General features: G+C 39.7%; 1 protein-coding gene across 4 annotated transcripts in view; it reads left to right on the top strand.

Moving 5' to 3' along the window:
- MIA2 (MIA SH3 domain ER export factor 2) overlaps positions 1–19,007 on the top strand; it is a 100,026-nt gene that overhangs the window by 17,296 nt on the left and 63,723 nt on the right. The window contains exons 1-4 of one of the 4 annotated variants that reach the window (XM_087422299.1): positions 3,266–3,284; positions 16,189–16,320; positions 18,571–18,592; positions 18,687–18,775. In XM_087422299.1, coding sequence (XP_087278425.1) covers positions 16,213–16,320; positions 18,571–18,592; positions 18,687–18,775 — 219 coding nt within the window. In that variant the 5' untranslated portion in view covers positions 3,266–3,284; positions 16,189–16,212. Of the gene's footprint in view, positions 1–3,265; positions 3,285–4,295; positions 4,599–16,188; positions 16,321–18,570; positions 18,593–18,686; positions 18,776–19,007 lie in introns of those variants that run through there. The other 3 variants (XM_087422293.1, XM_014792104.2, XM_014792106.2) reach the window with 3 other exon arrangements.

Below are 19,007 nucleotides of genomic sequence, written 5' to 3'. Positions count from 1 at the left end.
GTAAAGACGAGAGGCAGGGAGCCCAGTCAAGAAGTTATTGCATTAGTTCAGGAAACAAACAGTGGAGGTCTAAATCAGGGTTTACAAACTCCAAGAAAATGTGTGAAGCAAAGGTGAAGGTGAGAACTGCAACCAGCTGGAGAGTGTAAGCCTTCTTCCAAGGACGTAGCTGTTACTTACCTTCAGCCTGGTTTTGAGGGATCTTCTCTAATATTTCAAGAAAAGTTGGAAATCTGGATTTTTTGTGTGACAGACACATATTCAAATTTTTAATGCTGGCAAATATCCAGATTAAAAAAAAAATACTATTCAGGTCACATAAAACATTCTGTGGGTTGGGTTTGGTCCACGAGCCACAGTTTTTAACTTTTGGCCTAATATCTGATGGTGGTTGTTAAAATGATTAGAATGACAAACTAGATATATTTTTTTGTAGATACTATTCATTAGATTTAATGATCGATTGAATGTAGCGAGGAGAATAAAATGGAGAAGTGAGGATAACTTACCAGGTTTCTAGCGAGGGTGACCAGGTGGATGATGGTGCCACTGACTGTGCTAAGAGTCTTTGTGAAAACTGGGCTTAATGACACAATATCATTTTGCTTTCAGTGGCTTCCTCCTCACTTTATTTCTTTGCTAGTTCCCAGAAAGTTGACATTACTTGGTAAATAAGCCCAGAGAAGTAATTAATTTTGGTCTTGAAGATGTTGATTAAAAACTTTTCTTAGAAATCTGCTCTAGCATAGGAGAAAACAAAAACTAATAATAAGAATAATTATAAAAATAGTCATAATAAAGCTTTCAACCCCCCATGGAATTAATTCTACTTATTGGCATGTCCTACTGACCTACCCCTCACCTGTCATCCCACTCCCCCCAAACCATACCAGTGAAGTTACTAAATTAAAAAAATAATTTATTAATCAGTATATCATATTCACTTCTCATATAAAGTGCTTATTTAATAAAGGCTATGCTAAGTATGCTTGTTTTTGTGGACTTAGTCAACATAGTCAAATACATTACTTGAACCATTTTGGTTGAAATTCTTTAGACATGAAAATATTCAATTTAATGTTAATTATCTTGTGACTTTGGAAAGTCACTTATTCTCTGGGCGAGTCGCAGATTTAAAACTCTAAAAGCAGAAGCTGAACCTAGATGACAGGCTGCTGGTCAAAACTAGCTTGTGCATTGCTTAAAAAATTATGAACCAGTTGCCAACATTTAAAAGGTGAGTTCATATAGAAAATCTGGATTTCTGGGTTCTCTTGAAAAAGTAGAAGACTGTAATAGACAGCCTCCCATTCTCATATGGCCACGGGCAGCTCAAGCTGAACAGTGCTTGCATTTAATAGACAGGCATTCTTCCTTTCCCTACACTTATTTCAACTATTTGGCCTCTACAGGGCTTTACGTTCACAATGTTTGGACTAAATGTTCTGAAGATTTCCTGCCAGATCTAGAATTCTAACAGGCTTAATGCATCTATTAAGCATCGATGATATTGTTTTGAATAGCTGCAGTAAATGAAAAATTTGAGCAATTTTCCAGTTAAATTTAGATGAAAGGGTTTCCTTTTCTTTTTGCCTAATTGTTTCAGGCAATTGTTTCTGTTTGCTGGTAATTCCAGTTAGATTTTCCACACAACATACTTTCTTTGAATTGTTCAAGTAATAGGAATCAATATCGCTTTTTATCTACTTTATTTTATAATTGAGGAGGCTCTGTAAGTTCTAACATTTATATATTCTTAACTAGAATAAACAATAGAAGTTACCCGGCTCTTGTTCAACAGGCAGCACCTGATTCAGTGTGTTCTGAGAACAGCTCCTACATCACTAGCCCAGAGAATGAAAACGCGGCTCAGCACGTTTGATTTTCTGCCAAAGGACTAGCTCTTGTAGCCTGTGCCACTGCCTGTTGAATTAAACGAGAGTAACTAGTACTTACAGTTTTGCAATGGGGCCCTTCATAAGGGAAATCAATTTCAAGGTTGTGGACAAGATTTACTGGTTAGCATGTTTCCAACGCTCTTGGATGCTTTCCAGTAGCTGTCACAAACACTAACAGCATTTTTTCTCCATTTCCTTTAAAGCAGGCCCATATAAGACAGCAAAATCCCACGTCTACTTAAGGAGAACAATCTTTGACTCTCTCTTACTTGGTAAAAATCATGTAGTCTATATGAGTAGACCATTGAATGAAACATTCAATTTAATTTTTATCTGTTACCAAATTCAGGATTTCTCTTTTCAATTGTAGCGTTTAAGAGGGTAGTAATATATATGATCGTTAAGAAAAAATATATATATTTAATCAGGAGTGATGTCCATGAAATTGGATTATGGATTGGTAGTCACAACTCCACCTATAGCACCCCATTACCACACAAGTGTCAACACAGGATCACAGTCAGTGTGAAAACAGGAGTGCGGGGTGTACTGGAATCTTTCTCCAGGATATGAGGTGCTTAGTAGAACTTTATTTACCTGTTAGGACATTTTAACATGAACTTTTTAAAAAAATGGAATTGAAAGATCTAGAGGAACAGGTAAGTTCTATATGACTATTATGTGTACAGAAAAGAAATTAGGTTTGAATCTGGCACTGAGTTTTACTGTGTTTTTGCTACGGGGGAAACTTTTAGATTTTTCTTTTTTAAAAAAATTTCATTTATTCTTTTGTCCCTAATCTATGTTTTCAATATTTGGAATGGTAATTATTGAAAAATTGAAAAGGGGCACAGACAGCCTTAGGGAGGGCAAAGGGATTTTTTTTTTTTTTTAATGTTTTAGCGTATAAATAAGTCCTGAGAGCTGAAAATGATTCTGGAGTTCCCTAAAAATGTTCAGACTTATTGAACAATTTTAATGAGTAATACAATGTTCTGATTGAGGCATACATTGTTCTAAGATTCTTGGATATTCTAAAGATAAAATTTTGGTTATGCTTCTGTTTTGACTTAACTATTCACATAATGTAATTTCGATACACATCGTCCAACACGTACGAAGGTTGTGTAATACCTTAAAAATGGAGATGAAGCAATTTCTGCTACTCTCTGACACTGACAGTTCCTGAAACTCCTTAGGCTGATGTGGCAACGGAGAGAGAGCACTTCGAGTTGCGAAGAACTAGGCCGCATTTTGGTCCTGAAAATCACTTGCTGTGAACTCGGGCCATTTTTTGATTCTGTTTCGCACAATAGTTCTGTTGCTGCCAGAGCTTACATTAGGGAAATTTCCTCAGGATTTTGTTCAACTATTGAGTTCTCTTGGGTGAGTCGTTTAGGAAGAAGGATCTGTTCCTTGTTGGGTTGCTTCACTGAGGACCTGAGGTAGAAGGCTGGATTTGGTGAGAATGGTTATTAAGCTGGCAAGGAAGACTCAGAGGTGGGTTACCCCTGACATCTATGTCAGCTAAAGCCGCCTCCCACGAGCAAATCCAGCCCTCGGTACTTTACTCAACGGACCTAAAAATAGGGTCCTAAATTTAGAGGGCAAGGTGCTACTTTTAGCTGCCCTCCCAGGGGAGAAGAGCGGCGCCCGGCCAAGGTCCCCCGGGTTTGATGAGCATTTGGCTAACTGGAGCTCGGGAGCTGAGGCCAGTCCAGCCGGGCCTGGGCCCAGGTAACTCAGGCGGAAGAGGGGACCCCAGGCCCGGTGGACGCTCTCCTGCGTGGGAAGGTTCAACTCTGCCCCGACCGCAGCGCACCCGACACGCCTTCCCGTCCAAAGTCCAGAGTCCGGACACGGTTGGCAGGACGCGCGGGCGCTGGCCCTGCAGGCCGTTTTCTGGCAGGAACGCAGGCGGCGGCGGGGTCCCCCGCGGTACGACACCGGCGGGGCTTCCGCGGGGCGCAGACTGCAGGCTCCGGCGGGGCTGCGGGAGGAGGCGCTGGGGCTGGGGCTGGGCCTGGCGTCGGCCCGGGGCCACGCTGAGGGGCCTCCCGGAGAAGCCTCGCCGCCGCGGCCACCCCGTGTGGGGGGTCCCGGCCACTGCCCTGCTCTTCAGAGATGTGCGGTCTACACCACAGCGCAGAGCCTGAGGCCGAATCCCGCTCTCCCAGCCCCGGGCCCCTCGACTTCCACTGCAGAGTGCCTTCGCCAAGTGGAGCGTCGGCCCCTTTAAGAGCGAACGACCAGGACACGTCTACGAACCTCGCGCGAATCAGGAGGGGGGATTTGCCGCGGCCCCGCCCCCCGCCGAGGCCTGGCCTAAACCAAACCGGGGGGTCGGGCGGCCGGGGGAGGACAAGTCGCAGGCTCCTGCGGGACGGGCTGGGACTTTCGGGTCCTCGGGACGGAAAGCGTAACGTGGGGTCCGAGGCTGCCGGGTGGGCGGTGTGGGCACGCGAGGCCTGTCGGCGCCGTTCCCTCGGCCGCCCCCCGCAGCCGGCTCCGCGGTGGTCTGCTCCGGTTGCCGGGTGCGGGTTTGGGTTCCGGACGGAACGCTGCGCGTTCTCTGCCGCTTGTCGTGGCTCGGCCAGGCCTGGCTGCGGCGGCTCGAGTCCGGGCGACCTTGGCGCCATGGAGGGGCCCGGGACTGCCCCTCCGCCGTACTTGGGGCTGGTCGTGGAGAAGCTGCGCAGGGTGAGTCCGGCCGCGGTCAGGGTCACTTGGCCCGGGGTCGCGGGAGCCGCCCGGGGAAGGAAGCCGCAGACTTGGGATTTGGGGTCTGAGCGGCAGTGCTCGGGGGTCCCGAAGCTGGTTCTCACCTGCCGCAGGGCTCCGGCCTGGGTCCGAGGCAGCGGCCAGGTTCGCAGGACGCTGGGGCGGTCTTTCTGTGTGGTGGAAGGGAACCTGGAGATCAGGCAGGTGAAGGGAGCAGTTGCTTAGCGGGACTTTGCAAAGACGTGTTAGATGTTTCCCGATTCCTAAAACGAATTAGCCTTTCCGTCCTGTTATTTATTTAGAACAGGGGTCAGTGACGCGTGGTTCCTCCGACTGTGAGAAACTTGAGCACTGATCCTCTGAAATGCGTTCCTTTAGTGAAACTTCTCCTTGTCTTGAAAGGACACCTAAGGAGTTGGGATTCTGGTTCTGCGTTGTTTTTTAATAAAGAATGCTCTTTTGAGATGCTTTGCCATAAGTTAGCTTGTTCTTCACTTCTTGCTGTGTCTTGTTAATGTAAAAGGTCATGTTAATGTAAAATCTGGAGATATTAAACTCCCAGTGTTCAAACTTTCTTTAATTTTTTTAGATTCAGTTTATAATCGGGTTGTAGGGATTTTTCTAAGTGTTTATAGGTATCTTTGTGGACATGTTTAGGAGCATTTATGTCGCCGTGTTGTTAAAACCTGTTTGCATTAAAAATTTAAAAAGCCTTTTTAAATATTGGGGCAGTTAAGATTATTGGTTTCTTGTTAGTATAGTAAAAAGTACTGTTGCCATGGTAGCCATTCATTCCATCGCAGTGAGTCTAGAACGACAGTGCTATGGAGATTCTAAATGGACTAAGACACGGTTTGGATCCCTGGTGTACTTGGGATGGGAGAGAAGACAAAAAAACAATACGAAGTAGGAACTGATGAAGTGCTTGCTGAAGCAGCACACAAAGTGCTGGGGAAGTTGAGGGGTAGGAGAGATGACATTTTCTTGAGTGTTTAGGACAGCCTTTCCAGGCTGAGCGAACAGTTTAAGCAGAGGAGGCGTGAAGCAGCATGGTGTGTGCAGTGAACTAGGGGCTGTGTTACTAGAGTGTAAAGTGGGATCAGGGAGTGGTGAGCAATGAAGCTTACTGGCGTCATGAGTAGGTTGCAGGTGATGTAGGTGCTGGAGGGCTGTTGAAGAATTTCAGTGGTTAGACCTTTGGTTTAAATAGATCTTCCTGGGCTGGCCCGGTGGCGCAAGCGGTTAAGTGCGCGCTGCGCTGCTGCGGCCCGGGTGCGCCGGTTCGGATCCCGGGCGCACTGACTAACCACTTGTCAGGCCATGCTGTGGCGGCGTCCCATATAAAGTGGAGGAAGATGGCCGTGGATGTTAGCCCAGGGCCAGTCTTCCTCAGCAAAAAGAGGAGGATTAGCAGATGTTAGCTCAGGGCCGATCTTCCTCACACACCCACACACACACACAAGATCTTCCTGATAGTAGCGGGTAGGTTAGATGTAAGAAAAACAAAACTAGAAATAGGGCGTAAGGAAGAGATGACAGAGTGGTCAAGTGGGGAAGGGGAGGAGGGTGCTGAATGGGAAGTATTTAGTAGCTAATCGCTAAAATGGGTCGGACTTTATTGACAATGTGAAGGATGGGAGAAGGAATCTAGGATGACTCCCACCTGGCTATGGTAACTTATTTATTCACAGAGGTAGGGGTTTGTAGGAAGAACATATTGTGGGATGAGAGAGAATTTCAGATTGCACGTATTTCCTTTTCTTCACTAAAAACAACAATAATCTAAACTTAGTTTGTATAGAACTGTCAATGGAGAGAGACATGGAGAGGGGTAGCCAGATTTTGCAGAATTTTTTCTAGTCCTGTGAACACCTGGGTGATTTTTTTGCTAAATGCCACTCTGCCCACCACACTGGCCCCGGGGGCTAGGATGGCACAACACTGCTCTGCTTTTTAAATTTTTTTTTAATTTAAAAAATAATTTATTTTTTATTGAGATATACTCACATAACATAAAATTCCCTTTTATAGTGGTCAATTCAGTGATTTTTTTGTGTGTGTGTCAGGAAGATCGGCCCTGAGCTAACATCTGCCAATCCTCCTTCTTTTTGCTGAGGAAGACTGGCCCTCGGCTAACATCCATGGCCATCTTCCTTTACTTTATATGGGACACCACCACAGCAATGGATTGCCAAGCGGTGCGTTGGTGCGCACCCGGGATCCGAACCGGCCAACCCTGGGCCCACGCAGCGGAGCGCGCACACTTAACTGCTTGTGCCACTGGGCCGGCTCCTGAATTTAGTGATTTTTTTATTCACTATGTTGTGCAAGCCTCATCACAATTCCAGAATGTTTTCATCACCTGGAAAAGAAACCCTGTACTTATTAGCAGTCAGTCCCAATTCTCCCCTCCCCTGTCCCTTGACAACCAATCTACTTTCTATGAATTTGTCTATTCTGGACATTTCTTGTGAATGGAATCATACAATGTGTGGCCTTTTGTGTATGGCTTCTTTTACTTAGCATCCTTTCAAGAGTCATCCATGTTATAGTAGGTAACAGTACTTCATTCCTTTTTATGGCTGAAAAATATTCCGTTGTATAAAGACACACCACATTTTGAATATCCATTCATAGTTAATGGCCATTTGAGTTGTTTCCACTTTTTGGCTATTATGAATAGTGCTGCTATGGACATTCATGTACAGGTTTTTTTAAATGAATGTTTTCAGTTCTCTTGGGTATATACCTAAGAGTAGAATTACGGGTCATATTTACTGTGTGTTTAACTTTTTGAGGAACTGCCAAATTGTTTTCCACAGAGGCTACACCATTTCCTATCCCCACCAGCAGTTTATGAGGGTTTTAATTTCCCACATCCTCTCCAACACTTTTTTTTTTTTCAGTAGCCACCTTAGTAATGAGTGTATAAGTGGTATTTCATTGTGGTTTTTGCTTTGCATTCCCCTAATGACTAATGATGTTGAGCATCTTTACACGTGCTTGTTGGCCACTTGTGTATCTTCTTTGGAGAAACATCTGTTCAGTACTTTTGCCCATTTTTAAAATTGGATTATTTGTCCTTTTATTGTTGAAGTCGTAAGAGTTCTTTATACTTTCAGAATATTAGACCCTTATCAAATATGATTTGCACGTATTTTCTCGTGGGTTATCTTTTTACTTGATGGTGTGCTTTGAAGTACCAAGGCTTTTAATTTTGATGAAATCCAATTTGTCTGTTTTTTTCTTTGGTTGCTTATGCTTTTGGTGTCATATTTAAGAAACCACTGCTTAAAATAAGGTCACAAAGGTTTACATCTATGCTTCCTTCTAAGAGTTTTAGCTCTTACATTAAGGTCTGTGATCCATTTTCGGTTAATTTTTATATATGGTATAAAGTGTGGGTCCAGATTCATTCTTTTGCATATGGATATCCACTTGTCCCAGTACCATTTGTTGAAAAGACTGTTCTTTCCCTGATGATTTGTTTTGGTACTGCCATTGAAAATCAACTGACCATAAATTTAAGAGCTTATTTCTGGATACTCATTTCTATTCCATTGGTCTATATATCTCTCCTTTGGCCATTGCCAAACTGTCTTGATTATTGTAGGCTTATAGTAAGTTTTGAAATAGGGAAGTATGAGTGCTCCGGCATTGTTCTTCTTTTTCAATATTGTTTTGGTTAATATATGGATAGATAGATAGGACTGTCTACAGGCCTATCTATAGGACTATCTATGGCTATGTATCTATATATAAGGAAACATTGTCCCTTGCATTTCCATATGAATTTTAGGATCAGCTTGTCCATTTTTGCAAAGGAGGCAGTTGGAATTTTGATAGGGATTGTATTGACTCTGTAGATCAATTTGGGGAGTATTGCCATCTTGACAATATTAAGTCTTCCAATCTATGAACATGGGATGTCTTTCCATTTATTTAGATCTTTAATTTCTTTCAGTAGTGTTTTGTAGTTTTCAGGGTATAAGGTTTACACTTATTTTGTTAAATTTTCCTAAGTATTTTATTCTTTTTAATGCTATTGTAAATGGAAATGTTTTCTTAATTTCATTTTCAGATTGCTCATTGCTATTGTATAGAAATATGATTAATTTTTCTGTATTGATTTTGTATCCTGCAACTTTCCTGAACTTATTTATTTGTTCTAATAGTTTTTCTGGTGAATTATCTAGGATTTTCTTTTTTCTTTTCTTTTTTTTTTCTTGGTGAGGAAGATTGGCTCTGAGCTAACATCTGTTTCCCATCTTCCTCCTTTTGCTTAAGGAAGATTGTCCCTGAGCTAACATCTGTGCCAATCTTCCTCTATTTTGTATGTGGGACGCTGCCACAGCATGGCTTGATGAACGATATCTAGGTCTACGCCTGGGATCCGAACCCGCAAATCGCGGGCTGCCGAAGCAGAGCGGGAACTTTACTATGCCACCGGGAGGGGCCGTAGGATTTTCTTTTTCTTTTTTTTTTTGTGTGGCAACATTGGTTTATAACATTATATAAATTTCAGGTGTACATCATTATACTTCTATTTCTGCATAGATTACATCATGTTCACCACCCAAAGACTAATCACAATCCTTCGCCACACACATGTGCCTAATCATCCTTTTCGCCCTCCTCCCTCCCCCCTTCTCCTCTGGAAACCACCAATCCAATCTCTGTGTCTGTGTGTTCGTTTTTTATTGTTTTTATCTTCTGCTTACGAGTGAGATCATATGATATTTGACCTTCTCCCTCTGACTTATTTTGCTTAGCGTAATACCCTCAATGTCCATCCATGTTGTTACAAATGGCTGGATTTCATTGTTTCTTATGGCTGTGTAGTATTCCATTGTGTATATATACCACATCTTCTTTATCCATTCCTCTCTCGATGGGTACTTAGGTTGCTTCCAGGTCTTGGCTATTGTGAATAATGCTGCAGTGAACACAGGGGTGCACGTATCCTTATGCATGTGTGTTTTCATGTTCTTTGGATAAACACCCAGCAGTGGAATAGCTGGATCGTATCGTAGTTCTATTCTTAATTTTTTGAGGAATCTCCATGGGCCCCTAGGATTTTCTATGTATAAGATTCTATCATCTTCAAATGGAGATAGTTTTACTTTTTCCTTTCCAATTTAGGTGCCTTTTATTTCTTTTTCTTGCCTAATTGCCCTGGCTAGAACCTCCAGTACAATGCTGAGTAAATGTGGAGAGAGTGGACATCCTTGTCTTGTTCCTGATCTTAAGGTGAAAGCTTTCAATCTTTTACCATTAAGTATGATATTAGTTGTGGGTTTTTCATAGATACCCCTTGTCAAGTTGAGGAAGTTCCCTTCAGTCCCAGTTTGTTGAGTGTTTTGATCATGAAAGGGTGTTGGGTTTTGTTAAGTCTCTTTTCTGTGTCTGTTGAGATGACCATGTTTTTTTTTCCTTCTTTGTTCTTTTAAAATGGTGTATAACATTGATTTATTTTTGTATATTGAACCAACCTTGTATTTCTGGGATTAATTCCACTTAGTCATGGTGTATAATCCTTTTTATATGTTGCTAGATTTGGTTTGCTAGTATTTTGTTGAGGATTTTTGCATCTCTATATATAACATATATTGATGTGTGGTTTTCTTTTCTTGTGATGTATTTGTCTGGCTGTTAATACTAACCTCATAGAATGAGTTAGGAAGAGTTCCCTCCTCTTGTTTTTTGAAAGAGTTTGAGAATTATTGGTGTTAATTCTTCTGTAAACTTTTGGTAGAATTCACTGGTGAATCCATCTGGTCCTGGGCTTTCCTTAGTTAAAGTATTTTTTAATACTAACTAAAATCTACTTACTTGTTATAGGTCTAATTAGATTTTCTATTTCTTCTTGAGTTAGTTTTGGTAGTTTATATGTTTTTAGGAATATATCCATTTCATCTAGGTTATGTAATTTGTTTAGCTGCATCCCATACAGTTTGGTATGTTGTATTTTTGTTTTCTTTCATCTCAAAGTGTTTTCTAATTTCCCTTGTGATTTCTTCTTTCACCTGTTGGTTATTTAGGAGTGTATTATTTAATTTCCACATATTTGTGAATTTTCCATATTCCTTCTTTTATTAATTTCTAATTTTATTCCGTTATGGTCAGAGAACATACTTTGTATGATTTCAGTGTTTTTAAGTTTCTTGAGACTTGTCTTATGGCCTGACATATAGTCTAGCATGGGGGATGTTCCATGTGCACTTGAGCAGAATGTGTATTCTGCTTTTGTTGGGTGAAGGGTTCTGTAGAGATATATTAAATCTAATTGGTATATAGTGTTGTTCACATTTTCTATTTCCTTGCTGATGTTCTGTCTAGTTGTTCTATTCATTATTGAAAGTAGAGTTTTGAGGTCTCCACTTACTGTTGAATTGTCCAATTTTCCCTTCAATTCTGTTAGTTTTTACTTCATGTATTTTGGGGCTCTGTTTTAAGGTCAATATATATTTATAATTGTGACATCTTGATGGATTGACCCTTTTGTCATTATTTAATGTCCTTCTTTGTTGCTAATAATTTTTGTCTTAAAGTCTATTTTGTCTGATAATATAGCTACTCCAGTTTTCCTTTGGTTATTGTTTGCATAGAATATCTTTTTCATATTTTTACTTTCCACCTATTTATGTCTTTTGGTCTAAAGTGTATATCTAGGAGATGGCATATAGTTGGATTATGTTTTTTAAATCCATTCTGCCAATCTCTGCCATTTAATTGGAAAGTTTGATCTATTTTAATTTAATATAATTGCTGATACTTCTGCTATTTTGCTACTTATTTTCTATATGTCTTAGATCTTTTTTCTCAGTCCCTCCATTTCTTTGTGTTAAGTGGATATTTTCTGCTGTATCATTTTAATTCCCATGTTGTTACTTTTTTTTTACTATATATTTTTGATTTATAATGATCCACTTTGGATTAATACAACCTAATTTCAAAAACTTCGTTTCTATATAGTTCCATCCTCATTCCCTATGCTGTTTTTGTCACAGCTTACATCTTTATGCATTTTGCACTCATCAAAATAAATTTATAACTATTGCTTTATGCAATTATCTTTTAAATCAGATAGAAAAAAAGATCTATAAACAAAATACATTTATAACCCTTGTCTGCTTTTATTTAGCGCTTTGGGCTAAGCCCAATTCCTCATGATACAGCTGAAGCAAGACTGAAACATTTAAGTAAACCTTTACTAAATGTTTGTATACTGAAAAAGAAGAAACCACAGTGAATAAGACATAAGACAATTTAGCCTACATAATATACCTTCCTCTCCAGGTTCCTATGCTCTGTCCCATTTTAGGACCTGGAATATTTTCACGTGCAAGGCATCTAGCACTCTTCTTCAAAGTCTGGGTATCAAGAGAGAATGACTGAAGTAGAAATGGGGTTTTTTTTTTTTTTTTTTTTTAAAGATTTTATTTATTTATTTTTTCCCCCCAAAGCCCCAGTAGATAGTTGTGTGTCATAGCTGCACATCCTTCTAGTTGCTGTATGTGGGACGCGGCCTCAGCATGGCCGGAGAAGCAGCGCGTCGGTGTGCGCCCGGGATCCGAACCCGGGTCGCCAGCAGTGGAGCGCGCTCACTTAACCACCAAGCCACGGGGCCGGCCCATTTTTTTTTTTTGGTGCCGAAACCCGGGAATGAACCAAAGAAATGGGGGTTTTACCAGCTTAAGATCAAATACTGGTTTTCTTGTAGAGGTCCTCTCCTTTTATCTGGATGATTGGCTTTGGGAATGACCACCTCCCTCTCCATATCAAGGGTGGTACCATAACCATTTGCAGGAAGTTTCCCCATTTAGGTAGAACACAGACTGTAGCAGATGGTCCTTCTGTAGAGTGACCGCCCCCGGGACATCCAAGTAGATTTGTCCAATAAATAGGTATTATAAAACTCAGAGTTGGAGTCACAAATTTGTGAGTTATCATCATAGTGGTAATTAAAACTGTGAAAATGGATAAGATTAAAAGCAGAGTATGTTTTAAAAAAGTTTCTGGAATATAATTCATTAATAAATGTGGAATTAGTGAATGGGTTGGTGGATGGATGACTGAATGAATATTAACAGCTTCTCATGAGGTAATTATTAATTTTTCAGATCCCGTTTCACCTTATTTGGGCTGAACTCTAATTCTACCTTAGCTCTGTTTAGACCGTTTGACTCTAAAGCTCTTTTGACGCCCCCCCCCGTTTTTTTCCCCCCTGCTGAGGAAGATTCACCCTGAGCTAACATCTGTTGCCAATTTTCCTCCTTTTTGCTTGAGGAAAATTAGCCCTGAGCTAAGGTCTGTGTCAGTCTTCCTCTATTTTGTATGTGGGTTGCCTCCACAGCTCGGCTGCCGATGAGTGGTCTAGGTCCGTGCCTGGGAACTGAACCCTGGGCTGCCAAAGCAGAACGCGCTGAACTTAATCAGTAGGCTATGGGGCTAGCCCCTCTTTTGATCCTCCTTTTTTTTTTTGGTGGGGAAGATTGGCTCTGAGCTAACATCTGTTGCCAATCTTCCTCGTTTTGCTTGAGGAAGATGGCCCCTGAGCTAACATCTGTGCCAGTCTTCCTCTATTTTGTATGTGGGATGCTGCCACAGCATGGCTTGATGAGTGGTGTGTAGGTCCACGCCCGGGATCTGAATGTGTGAACCCTGGGCTGCTGAAGTGGAGTGCACGAACTTAACCACTATGCCACTGGGCTGGCCCCTTTATCCCCTTTTGAAGGGAGAAGTATTATTTTTTATGGTCACCAGTTTACATTTATGTAAAATAAAAAAGAAAATTGAGGCATACTAAAAATAGTTTTCATCGTACTTTCTTGTGAATAGTGAGTGAATCAGTACCCCTTTAAAACTTTTTGGTGGTTTACTACTAATTATAGGGAAAAAAGTCTCAATTTTTTAGCCTAATACATAAAGGGGCAATTATCTTTCAAGCTTTATATCTTAGAGAAGTGTACGTTCATGGAACTTTGCATTGTCATTAAGTATTCTGAAGGCATGTATGTTGACATTCTATTATGTTGTTTTTTATTAATATATATGATATTTATTTGAGGTTAGATGAAAAAGAATTGTAATTTAACCTTACTGTATTTTGTCAACTTGATTAGTTGATTCTTTTAAGATACTTGACCTAGAACTCCTTTAGTACTCATGTTTGGGAGTGGAATAGGTTTTAAGTGTTCTGTGATTAATCACTATCATATTTTATGGAGTGTTACCCATCACTTTTTTTTTTTTTTTGTGAGGGAAGATCAGCCCTGAGCTAACATCCATGCCAATCCTCCTCTTTTTTTGCTGAAGAAGACTGGTCCTGGGCTAACATCTGTGCCCATCTTCCTCCACTTGATATGGGATGCCATCACAGCATGGCCTGACAAGCGGTGCATTGGTGCGTGCCCGGGATCCGAACCCGGGCCGCCAGCAGCGGAGTGCGCGCACTTAACCGCTAGGCCACGGGGCCGGCCCTACCCATCACGTCTAAAATTTAGGACCCACTTACCAAATCATGTGTAATTGTGTATTGCATTATATTTATTGATGTTTGATAAATTTGGTTATTCTTTCTATACTTTTGTGAGATAGGGTACTATATTGTAGTTAAAATTTAAGAGTGGAAAATCTCTATGAGACATCCAAAATAATTAAGGCTAGAGCATTGGATTTGAGATGAATTCTTGAGGCTCAAATTCTTTGCTATTCCTCAGTCCGCCAGATCCAACCAATTCAAGGCTTTAACCTAGAATTTACCATCTCTTTTTAGAATAGAAGGGCTGATAAAGTGCTGTTGAATTTAAGAACTATCACCATCCTAAATATAATTACATATTTGATCTGAGAGGTGTTTTTAGAATTGTCCCTTAAAGTATAAGTTGTAAAGAAATCATATAGATTATTAGATTTTTGAAGTAGTGTGCATTTTATATTTTAAAATAGTTAGCTGAAAGTAAGATGGTTGGAGAATACATAAACTGTAAAGAAAACTTCTTTTCTTTCCAGTATAGTGTGTCGAATGCCTCTTTTTCTCTGAGACGGAAATAAAGATTTTTTTTGTCATTGGTTGGTTCTAAGTGATGTCACATTCCTGTGAACTGGTAAATGGGACAGTATAGGGAGAGGCAGAGGCAGAGATCAGCTGAAGAGGTATTTTTTAGAGGTATAATCAGGTTTCTTTAATACAGGGTAATGAACTATAGATAGCAATTTGGAAGGAGTACATATATGGATCAGAGTTATAGAAAAGATTTTGGAGAGGAGAATAGATATTAAAGGGTGTTTTTCTAGGTAGAAAGGGCCTAAAAATGGAAGATTTGCTATAGAGGGTTCCAGGTTAAACCCTGGAAAGAATCAAACCTGACCTGACTTCAGGTTGTTTTTAAAAAGGCACATTTTCTTTTTTCCCCTACCTTTCTCCTTTTTATATGATTGAGTAATATGTGAGAGCCTGGTAACAAAGAAAAGAATAACTCCGTTGGATGAAGATGAATAATGAGCTGACCCAGAAAAAGATGAAATACAAAAGCAACTGCAAAAGCCTTAAGGTGTTTGGTACTGAAGACCTGCTAGGGAGAGAAGTCATGTGGGAAGGCCATAGTTACAGGATCACGGTCTTTGGAGGAGGAATAATAGAAAGAGTTACTTCTATTGAGTCCCTGCCCTGCATGTTCAAACAGCATTATTCCCATTACAGATAAGAGAAGAGAGCCACACAGGTAGGGTAGAGGGATTCAGATTCCAAACCCAGAGCTCCATCAGTGGTTTTCAAACTTTCTTTTAAAGCTGCAGATCCATTTTTTTTTCCCTATAGGGAACTCTTATACGGAACGCAATATACTCGACAGATAAAACCTAAACTGGTTGAAATCAGGGTAAGAGCACCTGAATTCAGCTTCTTTCTTTGGCCTTCTTCCTCTGGCCGTCTCTCCTCTTATTCTTGTTCTCAGAAGCTCTGAGGCATCTCTGTAAAACTCCAGTTTGAAAATCACTGCATTTCCCTGTACTGCTGTTCTTCAGCACTTGGTGAGAGTAGTTGAAAGTTGCCAGAAAAATATACTCCGATACCCTCTGTTTGTGGTAGTCTGACAGCCCATTTCCTGAAAAGGGTGTTAGTCGTGTTTACATTTGTGCTTGTGTTTGTGTCTGAGTCCGTTCAGGCTGCTGTAACAAAAATACCATAGACCGGGTGGCTTAAACAGCAAACGTTTTTCTCACAGTTTTGGAGGCTGGGAAGGCCACGATCAAGGCGCCACAGATCTGGTGTCTGTGAGGGCACACTTCTTGGTTCATGGTCTTCTCACTGTAACCTCACATGGTGGAAGTGTCAGGGGGGCTTTCTGGGGCTTCCTTTATAAGGGCACGAATCCCATTCGTGAGGGCTCCACACTGATGACCTAATCACCTCACAAAGGCCCTATTTCCAGATACCATCACATTGGGGATTAGGTTTCAACATCTGAGTTTGGGGGAGACACAAACATGCAGTGTATAGCAGTTTGTAATCAATACTTTTTATCAAAAGTGAATTTTTAAGAAGTTAATTTTCTTTGTCTTGAAGGTTGTGGCAGCATTGCCTGAAGATATGAGACCAGGTTCTAATTTCTATGGTTTTCCATGGGAATTGGTGATATGTACAGCTATCATTGGATTTTTTGCTGTTTTCTTGTTTTTGTGGAGAAGTTTTCGATCGGTAAGTAACCAATACAGTTTACTAAGAGATGTTCATTCTGTCTTCAGGTTGGACAAGTAATATGAGAAACATATCTTTTATTATAAGGAAACAAGTTAGGTTGTAGTTATGGGAGTTACTCATGTTGATGTAAGGCTATTAGAAACTGAATATGGACTTAGAGAAATTTTTTTAAGTGTAAAAATTTTAAAGAATTTCTTTGTAGAAGTATTCTACACTAATACTAAAATTCTACCTTTACTTCTTATTTATTTATTTATATATTTTTTGGTATGTGTTTGTTTTTGACAGTATACTAAACATCTGTGAATGTGCCACCCAACCTGGAATCAAAAACATTACTGTCACTTATCTTTAGGTGATCCTCCCTCATTTCATTCCCCTGCCTCCCTGTACTAGAGGTAACCCTGTTCTGGATCCTGTGTTGATTATTCCCTTGCCTTAAAAAAATTTTTTTGTGGTCATATCTACATATATCCTTCAAAAGTATAGTATGTAATTTTACATGGTATCATGCCATATATTGTGTTTTGGAACTTTTTTTACTCCATCCTGTATTGCTAAGATTCATCCATATTTTTGAATGAGGCAAAAATTTTTCCATTTTGATTGCTCTAGAGTATTACTTTGTAAGAATATCCTACAGTTTATTTGTACACTTTATGGTCTTGGGCATTTGGGTTGTTTCCAGATTTTTTAAATTACAAATAGTGCTGCTGTGTATATTCTTATTCACGTCTCCTGATGCATGTTTGTAAATTTCTCTTGGGAGTACATATTGATTATTGATGTGTATTTGGACTGGTTTCTTCCAGCTTAGTTTATTAATTTGTTCCACTTTTTATGTTTCTTTTTACATTCATAAGTAAATCTTCCTGCTAAGAAAAGAGCCTTAGCGTACTCTCACATCCTTTAGTCTCTTTCACTTTCTAACCCACATCGTGTTGGTATAATCTAGATATATTTCTCTTTTTCTTTGTTCTTTACTTTCTCCTCCACCCGTTCCCCATCCCTCAAGACAACAGCAAATATTACCAAGATATTTGATCACCCTTAATTTACATATCTCTTGCAGGGTCTCCTGGATTTGATTCTTCTCATATTAGAAAACTTCTGTCAGGACTGTTTTAGTGTGGGTCTTTGTGTGGCAAACCTTCTGACACTTGGTTTTGAATGCTTGAGCATAGTTGAATTAAGTCCTTAAACTGGGATGGTGATTTGTTCCATATCAGCATTCTAGGTCCAAAATTCTGTCCTTTTAATACTTTAAAAACCTTACTTCCTTGTCTTTTTACGTCTAATGTTACTTATTGAAAAGTCGAATGTCAGTGTGATTCTTACTCATTTGTAAGTGATTGGTTCTCTGTGGAAGCTTTTAGAATCTTGTAATTTGATATTCTTATTTCAATATGTGTCTAGGTTTGAGCTTTTCTTTCTACTTTTTAGAATTCTCTGGAATCTTTTAATATGAGATCTTTTATCTTTTTTAATTCTGGGAAATTTCTTCTGCATTTACATTTTTTCTTACCGCTTTTGGGGACTACTATTTTTTAGATGTTGGCCCTTCTACCTCTAACTTCATATCCCTTAACTTTTTTTTTTTCAATTTTTTTGTGGTTTCCTGTTGCCTTTTGAGATAGTTCCTCAATCTGATGTTTAGTTCACTAATTTATTCCTCATCTGCTGTATCTTGACTTTAAAGTTTTATCTCTTTTTGTTTTATCCTTGTACATCTTCTGTAGATGATTTGAGTCCCCATTGTTTTTTCTACTTAATTTATATTACCTGATAATATCCCCTTACAAGTGGAATTTTTCCTTCATTATTTGGGAGAGAGAGACAGAGAGAGGTTAAAGAAGAAAAAGGTTTTGTTTACTGTTCTTTATATCAGTTCAGATCCATGGCCCTATGGTGACGTTTCTCAAACTGTGTTATTTTGTATATTAGCACTAGGGGAGACGATAACAGGGGCTTGCTGAAATATGTTTGAGGAACAGTGGACCAAGTGAAGTGAAACAGGTGTCTTCAAGGTAGACTTATTTCAGAGCCTTTCATGTGCTAATACACAAGGTGAATCTTCAATAGGGAGACTTTAATAACTAGCGTTTTTCTCATTGGAAACACATTTTGGCTAACTTATATTCATACTAAGGCACTGAGTTATTTTTAAGTTGGCAGTAGAAATTAAATGTTAGATTTACTTGAATGTGTATTTGTTTTAATGTCATTTTTGTTAAAAATTTGTTTCAGGTTAGAAGCCGGCTTTATGTGGGTAAGCTCTTTTTTCTATTTTAGATCTCATCATTGTTTATAGTTTTAAAATGTAAAACAAAATTACACATGATAGTATTAACTTCTTTTTTTAGGAAGAGAGAAAAAGCTTGCTGTAGAACTTTCTACACTATTGGAAGAAAAATGTAAACTACTTGAAAAATTTAGCCTTGTTCAAAAAGAGGTAAGACATTTTTGAACATGTTAACATTCATGTTAGAGTCAGAGGACTTGACACTTCTCAATTCAGGTACTTCTGTGTCAGTTTAAGATTATTAATGCTTTGTTTGCGAAGTGTGCGAGTTCAGTTGCTCTGCAAATTACCAATCTTATTAATTTCACCGTTGTGGTAGGCGTATAGTAGTATCTCATTGTGGTTTCAGTTTGAGTGTCCCTGACTAATTAGGTGAAGCACC

The sequence above is a fragment of the Ceratotherium simum genome, chromosome 3, assembly GCF_057802395.1.
Source record: "Ceratotherium simum simum isolate JZ-2026a chromosome 3, ASM5780239v1, whole genome shotgun sequence".
NCBI lineage: Eukaryota > Metazoa > Chordata > Mammalia > Perissodactyla > Rhinocerotidae > Ceratotherium > Ceratotherium simum.
Note: the sequence above shows the minus strand (reverse complement) of the source record. Positions and strands in the feature narration are given on the sequence as shown.